General features: G+C 34.3%; 1 protein-coding gene across 1 annotated transcript in view; it reads right to left on the bottom strand.

Annotated features, from left to right (window-relative positions):
* PrBP (Prenyl-binding protein) overlaps positions 1 to 12,998 on the bottom strand; it is a 28,239-nt gene that overhangs the window by 14,396 nt on the left and 845 nt on the right. The window contains exon 2 of the mRNA XM_075353932.1: positions 5,200 to 5,262. Within this exon, the coding sequence (XP_075210047.1) occupies positions 5,200 to 5,262 (63 nt within the window). The remainder of the gene's footprint in view (positions 1 to 5,199; positions 5,263 to 12,998) is intronic.

The following is a 12,998-nucleotide window of genomic DNA, read 5'->3' as shown; positions in this document are numbered from 1 at the left end:
GCTATTAACGAGACTAATTTTGTAAAATATTTTACTTTAAATTTATACATATTTAGTTATTATCCCTTCAATACACACCCCTCCTCTAACGCTACAACGCTTCATGTGAATTTCCCATTGTTTGAACAATGCTGGAAGCCCTCTTCTGTGAGCTCTTTCATGACGCATGTCGCTTTTTCTTTCACAGCTTCAACGATCTGAAATCTTGTTCCTTTTAATGTAGATTTGATCTTGGGGAACAGATAAAAGTCACATGGTGCCAGGTCAGGCGAATAAGGTGGATGGTCTAACACTGGGATGTTATACTTGGCTAGAAACGACTTGACAGACTATGCAATGTGAGCCACTGAATTGTTCTGATGAAGAACCCATGACTTGTTCTTCCACATTTCAGGTCTTTTTTTTCTTATTTTTTTACAGTGTTGAGCAAGGACCTCAAGGTAGTAATGTTGATTAATAGTTTGACCTTCAGGAACCCAGTGAAGCTACACAATCCCATGAATATAAAAAAACCAATCATCATCGCTTCGAATTTTGATTTGCTCTTCAAGCTTTTTTAGCTCTCTGTTAAACTGGGGCCTTCTGTGCATGGATTGATGATCCATGGGTTAGTCTAGTGGTGAACACGTCTTCACAAATCAGCTGATTTCAAGGTCGAGAGTTCTAACGTTCAAAACCTAGTAAAGGTAGTTACTTTTATATGGATTTGAATACTAGATCATGAATACCGATGTTCTTTGGTGGTTGGATTTCAATTAACCTCACATCTCAGGAATGGTCGACCTGAGACTGTACAAGACTACACTTCACTTACACTCATACATATCATCTTCATTCATCCTCTTAAGTAAGTAATACCTGATGGTGATTCCTGGAGGCTAAACAGGAGAAAAAAAGAAGTTCAACGATTGACCCTTGTTTCTGGATCATAATGAAAAACCAAGATTCATCATTTGTTATCACTCTTTCAAAGAAGTCTGGGTAATTTTCAATGGCATTAAAAGTGTCACAACAAACATTTTCACAAGCTTCTTTTTGTTCGATTGTGAGAATTTTAGGCACCATTTTTGCATGTTAAAACTGTTACGTAAGATTTGCCTTAAGCATTCTTTGTCAATTCTTACAGTTTCAGAAATCACACGAATAGTTAACCGATGGTCAGATCGAATCAGATTACCAATTTTTTCAATATTTTTATCTATTTTTGACGTGGAAGGGCGACCAGGGTGAACATCATCTTCAACACCTTCTCGACCATCTTGGAAATGCTTAAACCACTCAAAAAGCCGTGCACATGATAAACATTCATTGCCATACACTTTTGTTAATAAAAGATAAGTTTCAATAGCGGTTTTTCCAACTTTCATATAAAATTTCACGACAATTCTTTGCTCTAATAAAACAAATCATTTTTTCGGTAAAACAAAAAAAAAAACAGATGTTATCCAAATGAAGGCCACGTCCAGACTAATATGTCTACAGAAACTGGAGTGGCAACAATTGAATGTGAAGGCTTCATGCTACACAGTTGTCGGTCATATGAATTTGGCGCATATGCAGTTCTTCTGTAGCAGGATTAGTCTCGTTATTTAATAGCCACACTTCGTATTCTTCCTTCACTTTTGTTACTTTAGAACAGTAACTTTTCCAGTCGTTCAGAGTTACTGTTTTGATGCCCATGTTAATTAGTTTCTTTAAATTATCCAGATATAAGTCACCACAATTATTTTCTCTCAGAATGCATTTTACTTTAGCCCAAGCCAATTCAATCGGATTAAGTTCACATAAATATGGAGATAGTCTAACAACTTCATAATCCAAACCAGACAGATATGCATTGATTTTGTAAACTTTTCCGTTTGGTTTGTGCAGCTATACCAAATGAATGAACTGTTCCTCTCTCATTGATAAATCACACTGTACTCCTTTTCCTAGCAACCAGTTTATTATTTCTAATTTAATTGAGTTTTTTGATGGTACTTTTTCTGTCAAGACGGAATTGTACAGGGCATTATCCATTAAAATGATCAACTGATCATTTGAATTTTTGGTAACTGAATATTTGGTAACAATTTTTCCATCAACCATTTCTCACAGTTGTTATAATTCAGTTACTCAAGATAGTCTCCACTATTTGTTCCAGATAAATATACTGATTCGGCACCAGTGGCAAATCCTTCCTCTCTTCCTATACAGTAATATTATTCAATGATTAGCAGTATTCAAGTTGTCTGCAACTTCAAAAACATCAAAAGATTGCTAACACATTTTTAAAATGTAAAATTGCAATCAGTTTACGTCTAATCCAAGTAAAATATACTTTTCCTGGCTGGCTATTCTTAAGACTTTCATCTTCACCAAATATGTATAATGTAAGAAAACATTACTTAGCCTTTACACTAAAATCTTTTTTTTATTTTGGAATCTCCTCCATTTAAATCCCATTTCTTTTATCAGTTTGAACAGCAAGTTTGGCCCCACAAAACGCAGATGGTTTGTTTCACTACCATAACTAACTAACTTGTAACTTTTGAAAGGTTGGAATAATTGACAAACATAAAATTCTTGGATAATCTGTAATATTACATATTTATTAAAAAAAAATCATCAATCAATCCCTACTTTTCGCTTTAACTTTTTTCACCAGCATAGATAATTTTTGTTGTGAAGTCCCCAGATTTTCTTCTAGTTCTTTCTTATTATTCACCACTTCTTGTCAAAATTTCACTATAAACCTCTCTGATTTCCTAGTGTAGTAAATGGTGCTTTTAGTTGCTTGTGACACAGGTCAGGCATAAGTGTATGCTTTTGCCTCTATCGTACTTTTCAATAATGTGTCTTTTCGCTGTGAATTACTTTGTTTGTTATACGCTTATTTCCCTCTGTTTGAGCCATAATTGACTTGATCTAACGGTAAACATTTATTAAAACTTGTTTAACCGCATTTAACAAAACATAATTTACTCGACAGATTTGAAATTTAATCATTTGATTTTATCCTGAATGACAGAGTGTTTTTACGGGTAATTTTCTTAACAGGACAGTACTAAATAAATTGATTACTTGTTGTTTAGCATTTAGATTTTGTGAATTAGGAAATCTAGCTAATTGAAAATAACGTGGTTGTACATCAATGTAATGTGATAACAGTTGGTATGACATTTATCAGTCATTTTTATGTTTTACAGGAAAGTCACTCAGGACACTTTCTCAATAGACTGGACTTTGGACGTGGTTGTTCACAAGGCTACAACAATTTTTTTCAAAGAAACATTAACAGTAAAATTTATCGACAAACTATTACAAATTACATAGCTTCGCTTAAAACTAAAGAGTGAAAATGCTAGCTATAGAAAGATATTACTACAAGCTACACTCTCAATTTGATTATGAAGTTATGTGAATTTGCAGGCTATGACCTCCAGAGCCTCCCGGATCTCTCCCAAACAGATTTTTATTTATAGGGTCATCTAAAAAGTACCACTTTCAAGAATAATCCACACACTTTGGTTGAACTGAAAGAAAATATTGAAAACAGCACCATTAATATCAGCGCAGCAACATAAAGAAACGTTGGACTGAACAAGTAGAAACAAGGTGATGCCTGCATCAACTGCTAAAGATGAACAATTTGAATATTTATTTTAATATGTGAATGGAAAAATTAACAAAAATGTCTGCTTAGTTTAATTACCATATAATTAAATTACTCTAGTCATTAAATAAATATAGTTTTCTTTAAAAATGAGTTGTGTCACTTTATTAATACTATTTATAAAGTCTACAAAAAAAATCCAAATAATTTTATCATTTATAAGTTCATTTAATTCTACTTTTATATGTAAACATAAAAGAATATTGTTAAAATAATAAAAAGAATTATTAAAATAATAACAGTGTTACATAATGACAAATTCATGTAGAAAGACGAAAAAAAAACAAAAATTACACAATATTAAAAATTAAATTCCTAAAATATTTTATAATATCAGATATGATTTTATAAACTTCAATATGATTCTTTTTTTGTCTTCAGTCATTTGACTGGTTTGATGCAGCTCTCCAAGATTCCCTATCTAGTGCCAGTCGTTTCATTTCGGTATATCCACTACATCCTACATCCCTAACAATTTGTTTTACATATTCCAAATGTTGCCTGCCTGTACAATTTTTCCCTTCTACCTGTCCCACCAATATTAAAGCGACTATTCTAGGATGCCTTAATATGTGGCCGATAAGTCTGTCTCTTCTTTTAACTGTATTTTTCCAAATGCTTCTTTCTTCATCGATTTGTCACACAACACTTCTTCATTTGTCACTTTATCCACCCGTCTGATTTTTAACATTTTCCTATAGCATCGCACTTCAAAAGCTTCTAATCTTTTCTTTTCGGGTACTCCGATCGTCCAAGTTTCACTTCCGTATAAAGCTACGCTCCAAACAAATATTTTCAAAAATCTTTTCCTAACGTTTAAATTAATCTTTGATGTAAACAAATTATATTTCTTACTGAAGGCTTTGCTATTCGGTATTTTAAATCACTCCTGCTTCATCCATCTTTAGTAATTCTACTTCCTAAATAGCAAAATTCTTCTACCTCCGTAATCTTTTCTCTTCCTATTTTTACATTCAGTGGTCCATCTTCATTATTTCTACTATTCTTGATATGGTAGTAATTTTAATAATAATATTATATTATACCTCAAATTTAGCTAAAAATGAAAAAAAGTAAGGAAATCGTAAACGACATGGGATTTTATTTTTGTGTGACAATGCCTGATTGCATATACCAAATTAGACAGTGATAGGAAAAGTATTGTTGGAAAATCTTCAATCCTCCAGCTTCTATGCCGAATTTAGTTTCTAGTGATTATTTTCTTTTTGTTTACTTTAAACAATGGGTTGCATCATAAAGGGTTGATAATGATGAATTGAAGAGTGTTGTTACTACGTGGTTTAAGGCATTCGTGGTGGAATTTATTGAATAAGAAATGAAGAAGGTGAAACACTATGAAATATGTGTTGAAGTTGAAAGCAGTTATGTCGATAACTAGTAAATAAATGTAGATTTTATTTATTAAATAATAAAGTTTGTTTAGGTTTTTCAGTTTTGTCATTGTAAATATTTTATATTTGCCAACACAAATACGCTTAACTAATTATAAAAATAAAACTAAAGTAAACAAATGCAACACTTACAAATCTTCATGACCCTGCCAAAGAATCTGCCCTGTATCTGCATCTCTTAAGTTCATCCAATTTCTACAAAATCTATTAAAGAAAATAAAATAAAAACTAAAAAGTATACAAAAACATACCACGGGTTCACAGCAGATTTTATACAATTCATAGATTTGTAAAACCATAAAAATTAACATATCACTATAAAATACATAGAGCTAGCTATATGCTGCCATTTGATCTCATCAAAACAATGGTTGTAAACCCACCGGGTTGGTCTAGTGGTGAACACATCTTCCCAAATCAGCTGATTTGAAAGTCGAGAGTTCCAGCGTTCAAATCCTAGTAAAGTCTGTTATTTTTACACGGATCTGAATACTAGATAGTAGATACCGGTGTTCTTTGGTGGTTGTGTTTCAATTAACCTCAAATTTCAGGAATGGTCAAACTGAGACTGTACAAGACTACACTTCATTTACACTCATACATATCACTCTCATTCAACCTCTGAAATAATATCTGAAAGGTAATTACCGGCGGCTAAACAGGAAAAAGAAAGATTATATTTATAAAATAAATAAATATAAACGGTTATATTTGTTTATTAGGTTATTTCTCCAAACTAGTTATTATTGAACATCAATATTTCTTGCTATTTTCAGTTATCTCCAGGTGAAAAACTTCCAAACTTTTCTGGTCTGTGGGGGGGAGGAAACAAAAAAGTACCAATTTTTATTTTTTATTTTGAAACATACATATTCCCACCTACTTCTTATTGGATATTAAAAATACATTGATTTTTGGCTGATTGGTTAAAAAGTGTTTTTTTGGGGAGGAATTCCAAAAAGATCCGAACGATTAATTAAAATGAAGAATTATAAACTATAGTGAACAGTTTAGTTTTCATTATATTTTTGCTATTACAACAGCTTATTCATGCTGATATGATCTCTATATTTTTTCTGTTTAGCCTCTGGATGATATGTATGAATGTAGATATAGTCTTGTACAGTCTCAGGTGAACCATTCCTGAGATGTGTGGTTAATTGAAACCTAACCGCCAAAGAACAACGGTATCCATTATCTAGTATTCAAATCCGTATAAAAGTAATTGCCTTTACAAGGATTAGAAGCTTAGAAATCTCGACTTCAAAATCAGCTGATTTGTGATGACGAGTTAACCACTACACCAGCCCAGCCCATATTCAAGCTATACACTACTGTTCAATAAGTTGAAAATACAATTTCAACTGAGAGGTGTAATAATGTATGATTTCTAAACAAGTATAACTGAAATAAGAAAAGACAGTCATTGGTCGCTACATATCTACAAGAGAGAGACTGGAAACTGTGTAAAAAAAAATAAGAAAATAGTATATTGGGAGTGAAGAGCTGGGATAAATAGATAGATACTATTTGTGCAGCAGTGCAGAAAGTAAAAATCATTGGGTTTTTTATTTGTCCTTCAAGAGAAAAAAAGATTTTATTAAAGAAATTTCAATATGATATTTCAATGTTTGTAAACAACGAGATTCACGGGGAGAGGATATCTGGATGGCAATATGTTTTAAACTTCATCAATAGTAACAAGTCTTTTTTTTTTACTGGAACATACAAATAAAAAGCTTCTGAAACTGAAACGTTCAAATTTTACAATTTTCAAGTTCTAACTGTTACTTAAATGAGGAGTGAAGCTTAGAAGGGTAACGGATAATAAACCAATATTATCTACTTTTTACTCACCCTTGTATGTAGAATGAATTTTTAATAAGAATGGCTTGAACAATGGAATACATCAATTATTGTTAATGGAAAGCCAACTACGATGATTAGAATAGCTTGAGAGGCAATGTAGAGCAAACTTTAATAGCATCATTGAATTTACTGATCCTAAAAGCAATAGGCTTTTTAAAAGGAATCATTCTAATACATTAATATTTCTAAAAAAATCCTTTATCTGATTGATACTTAAAATTAAATTATACAGATAATATCAGAAATGAATATATATGATACTCCACAGATATATAAAGGTACTATTCAAGAATTTGCCTGGTGGATCAAGGAAAATCATTAAAGCCTTGATTTGAGCACCATTGCAAAACAGGTAATTAATTACAAAATAAAAATAAACCGATAGCAAAGTCGTAGCATCTTCCTGGCATTGGTTATTTATTCCTATAAATGAAAATTAACAAAAATTTTTTTTTAAATTTAAAAAAGATCAATATTTTTAAACTTTTATTGGCTCCCCCACGACCAGTACTGCCCCAAAGTATTTTTTGGGGTTCACTTGTCTAGGAATACATAAAAAAAATTTTTTTTTTAAATATGCAATACATAAAAATGTGGCTTTTTTCAATTGTCAGTATCACTGTCAGAATGTACTGACAGCCGCTATGGAAGCGAAAATTGCGGGCGAAGAGACCGGGGAACGGGCCCCGAAAAGGAACGCCTTCCATGTGGTCTACGTCGACTCTGGTGCTGACAATGACTTCGCCCAAGTATCGGTAAACGTCTTCTGGAAAATAAAAGGCAACAATGGCTGGGTCCTTACAGGCAGAAATTTACGGCACTAAGTCTGTCACCTATGTTCGTAAAATCTTTGAGTGCAACGGGAGGATGACGGGGCAGAATTATTATGCGACTGTCCCGGGCGGCAGATCTCCATCTGCCTCGGGGAACGAGTCGATATTGAATCTAAGCATAAGACGGATATGCTTGTTCTTAAACCAACAACCTCGTATGCAGATCAATGAAAACAGATAGATCTGAGGTTGCGGTCTCCGACAAGGCGGAAATCCTTTTCATTCGGACCGCATGGAAATTAAAGTAACGGTAGAAAAAAGTAATGTAGGTGCATTTAAGCAGGCGGTCGCTACCGCCTTAAAGGACGGTTGGCTGTACATTAGGACTAAGACTACCGCAGTGAGAATCCGAGATCTCGAGTGCGATATTCAGACAGAGGACTCGGGGAGGTATCTGGACCGGAACTCCACAGAGATTTGCACTGCAACATCAGGACAGGTGACACCAAGGTTGCAATATGCAGGCTGCCAGCGGCACTAGCGGGGACGATTGCATAGAAGAACGGAGTCAGGATAGGAAGAGTTTCGTATCGTGTGGATATCACAAAGCAACCTATGAGGTGCTTTAGATGTTTCAAGATCGGCCACACGGCTAGGGTCGGGGACATGCTTCAACTGTGGAGGCGAGAGTCACAGGGCCTCGGACTGTAAGGAGTCGTCCAGGTGTTTCTCCTGTGGTAGCCACGGGCTTCAGAGGAGCCGGAAAAGATGTTGCGAATGAGAGCCGGAGGAGGACCGGCCCGACAATTGCACGGAAATGAAAATTGTGCAAATAAATTTAAACCATGTTACACTGGTCCACGATCTATTGACCAGGTATGCGACGGAGTATTTCCGCTCTTGTTACCCTAGACGTGAGAAATGCATTTAACTGCAGGCTACCACTCGGCGAGACGGCACTGAGAATATAAGTGATGCATACGCGGCATAAATATATGGATGATAAGGGTGGGGTTGTCGCTCCCTCCAGACAGGAATGTGACGGTTGAAATCTCCAGAACAAGGAGGACACCGAAACTGAAACTAACGCTGAAGAATGGAAGGATCGATTCAAGGCCAGCAATCAAACATTTAGAAATATGGGCCGATTCCAGAATGAAATTCGGCATTCATGCTATAGAAACCGCCAAATCAGAGAGGACAATGAGATTAATCGCTGCCCTCCTACCAAACAGTGAAGGACCGACTCAGTATCGTAGGAAGTTACTGGCCGGAGTCACATATTCCATCAAGCTTTACGGGGCCGACCTATGGACCGACCTGACAAAATAAATATAAAGGGAAGCTTGAAGCGGTACATAGAAAATGGTACTTGAGAATTATAGCAGCGTACTCTGCTACAAGTCTCCACCAGGCCGCGGCCGCCTCCTTCGAGTACGAAGAAGGCGGCCGAGGTCCTGGCGGGGGTCATGCCAATACATCTAGTCACACAATGAAGGAGGAGGCTCTGGGAACAGCGACCCGCCACAAGGGGAGAAAAACGCCTATCATCGCAGATTGAAGAGGAGCTACTTGAGGTCTCGCAGGTGCGCTGGGACCACGGGACAAAGGGCCGTTGGATCCATCACCTTACTGACGACATTAGAAGTTGGTATAGGAGAACACATGGCTCGCTAGTCTACGGTTTAACACAGTTCCTGGCGGGCCATTAAGGTAACAAGTCATACCTTCACAGATTTGGGCTAGATTATGCGGACCTATGACTTGATTGTAACAAGGAGGAAACTCCATATCACAACCATTTTTGCTGTCCAAGGTTTGGAGGTGATCCTAGACGCTTTGGGCCTGGAAGACATGTTCCGTCCCGAGGATATGAGGGGAATCATGTTACAAAGAGCCAGCGAATGGGACAGCAGTAGAAAACTTCTTGAAGAAGGTACTAGACAAGTTACACGCCTGTCAAGAGTCCCGCCAGGGAATAAGACGTCGGAAGGTGCCAGGCCCCCCCCGAGCATGTGGGGGTCGTCCTGGTGCAGTGTGGTACTCCGCATAATGGCGCCTGACGGCGTTACTCTACCCGTCCCGACGCAATGCTCTGTACAGCGGTTCCAGGAAGGTGGGATAAAAAACGCATGCATTCATGTACTGCACTTGGTACTTTTCAAGAAGATGCCTGCAGAAAAAAGGCGATATGTAGTTAGTCAGTCAGTCACTGTAGTTGTTAGATGGTGCCAATGAAAGGAGAAAATAAATAAATTAAAATTATAATCTAACTTTATATAAGGAACTAAATATATATATATATATACATATAATCTAACCAAATTTAAGCTATGCTTGCTAATAAAAGTTAGTGAACGTAGGTTAAGTTTGGTTAGATTATATTTATTTATTATATAAAGTTTAGATAATAGGTTAGATAGATAAAGGTTAGATAGATTATAATTTTAATTTATTTTCTCCTTTCAGTGGCGCCATCTAACAACTAACTGACTTAACTACAGTGACTGACTGAATAACTACATATCGCCTTTTTTCTTCAGGCATCTTCTTGAAAAGTATCCTGCACTTAATATAAATTTGGGTAATGTTTGAAAAATTTTGTGAAAATTGACCATAAAAAACCATCTGCTCCACCCTGTGGAGATATTGACCTCAAATTTCACCAACAAATTGCCCACATACACGAGTCTGTACAAAATTTCATCAAAATCAATTTATCCTGTCAAAAGATATTAAACTTCAAACATACCAAAATACGTATATAGAAACATTACCTACCACTTACTTCTTTTTGTTTTTATGGGGTCCCTGAATCATGAAATGAGTATGCAAAAAAAAAACCATATCTCATTTTTGTCTGATTATTACTACTCTTTCCTTCTTACGGCATACCTCTAGAGCTATGATGCCAGGGAAGTAAAAATAGTAAAAAATTATTTAAAATACATCCCCACAATAAATAATATTAAAATAAATTAAAGAAGGTATTAAATATAAAAATATAACTACAAAACAATTCAGAAAAATCAGAAGATGTAAATTAAAATTATTTGAACACATATTATATACACATTAAATAGAGATAAACAAAATTCAGGATCTTTTTTTTAAATTTTTTGATTGATATTAATTAAAAATTCATCAGTATACTCTTTGTATGAAAGAAAATGTATTGATTGTTCTCTAAATAAATTAATGGAAAGATTTTTTTTTAAAATAGTTCAGTAATTTATTAAAAATGGGCAACAGAAGCAAAATAAGGCTCTTTCTTGTAAGCTGAGTTATTGTTTTCAACTATACGAGAACATTTCAAGTCTGACTTCATACAGATCGGTATTATTTTTATTTTATTTTTTTGGAATAAATGACTATTCTTCAGCAAAGATTACAAATTCATAAACAAAAATTCAGTGATACATTAACATTTTTAATTTACTAAATATCGATCAACATGATTCATCTTTATGGGCGCAATATATAAGACAAAAAAATAACTGAGAGCTCAATTTTGTGTTGAAAGTTTTTCTGACTTTTAGAAGGCGTTCCATGCATGTATAAAACTCAAATGGGGATAGAAGTAATCATAATAAATATTTAATAATGATGACAAGCACTTTATTAAGGTGTTTAACATAACACAATACAGCTTGATTTTAATTGAGAGATGGGATTATTGACGAGGGAGGCATGTTAATCTTTTTCAAACAATTATTTTTTTAACCAGGTCAGTCAAATATAAACCAGATATTTGTTTTTAACATTAGTACAAAATAAAAATGTAAAACATATTTATTTCTTTTCTATGTAATCTTCCTGAAGTTTAAACATTTTCCCAAAGTGTAAGACTGTGGTCCCTTTTTCATAAAAAAATTGAGGCCAATTACATATAAACTCATCTATTTAGCTGTTGCTCTGCAATTGATGTCCTCCCAGTGCTTTTTACAATGGCCCAAACAAAAAGAAATTAAATCTGGCCTATTATAAGGCTTCCCAGTAAATTTCATCCAGTTTAACCTGTCTTTGACTCACAAATATAGTGATTCATCTATGTCTCATTACATTTTACATTATTCAAAGCAAAAAAAATATTCCTTCTCTTCAAAATCAATTCGGGAGTTGCCAGAAAATTCTTACTGGGCCTGTTTTTGACTGGGATTTCTGAATGTAATTTCATTTGATCAGAAGTTTACTTTGCTTTACAGGTGGCATCAGAGTTGTAATGTTAGTTTTTTGACAGTTTGTAAAGGCCAAAACCAGCCTACATCACTTCAGTAACTTATTATTATTATTATTTCAATAACAATTAATAGTTGGCTACTTCTTGACTGTGTTACTCAAAGAGGCTGTAGTAAGTAACATATGTAAGTGTATCATTAATTTTATTGAACCCTCTGTGGTTCATAAAGAACAGTATGAAGAAATTCCTTCCTTCAGGATAGTAGAGTCCTTTATTAAAATTAGGAAATATATTTCCTTATGATATACAAATTACATGATTATTAATCGTATATTATATTAATTTATATAATCCAATTAAGATTTATTTTTTATAACCAAAAATACGTTCTGCAATTGATTTATCAATGTTTTCAGAAAAGATGAATGTAAATATAGATGATGTATCTATGATAGCTTACAATAGGGTTTAGTATTGATGCCCATCCTGTTTAATGTGTAAATGACAGACCTGTCTGTTATAAAGGCCAACATGTTTGTAATGCTGTGAGAACATTAATTGTACAGGCTTTCCTAAAAAAGCAGATGAAGCTAACTGAAAACTTAAGAATGGATAATATTTTATGAAGGGGATGTTTATAGCTAAATCACTGTAAATCTGTCATCCCTATTCAACTCAAAAACCATGATCCAAAATTTTTATTTTTTTGTCATTGACTTGTAATAGAAGATTATTCAAGATATCTGGAAGTTGTTCAGATAAAGGGAGCTGTACCAAAAATAAAGGGGAAAAAACTGAAAAATTGTGTTAACATTAACAAAATGTTTCATGATTTCGGTTGGGGGCTCAATTCTAGACATGCTAAAGTCAATAGCACTAGCTCTGTTCTACACCTCTGATAAGTTTTCATATTTTTAATATAGAAAGTTAAAAACACTGGTCCTCCAGCAAGAAGCTAAGTCTTTTCCCTGTAATCACAAGCAGTCATGGTAAATATGTTGCTTCCCTTTATACATGCAGCCCTTTTTCTCAGTCTATGGACCACTTCTGGCAAAAAACCTTTGGTGGCATAAGTGAAGACTTGAATAATATACTAATTAGGCCAATAA

This window comes from Lycorma delicatula, chromosome 1, assembly GCF_047948215.1.
Source record: "Lycorma delicatula isolate Av1 chromosome 1, ASM4794821v1, whole genome shotgun sequence".
Taxonomy (NCBI): Eukaryota; Metazoa; Arthropoda; class Insecta; order Hemiptera; family Fulgoridae; genus Lycorma; species Lycorma delicatula.
This window is presented reverse-complemented; position numbering and strand designations above follow the sequence as displayed.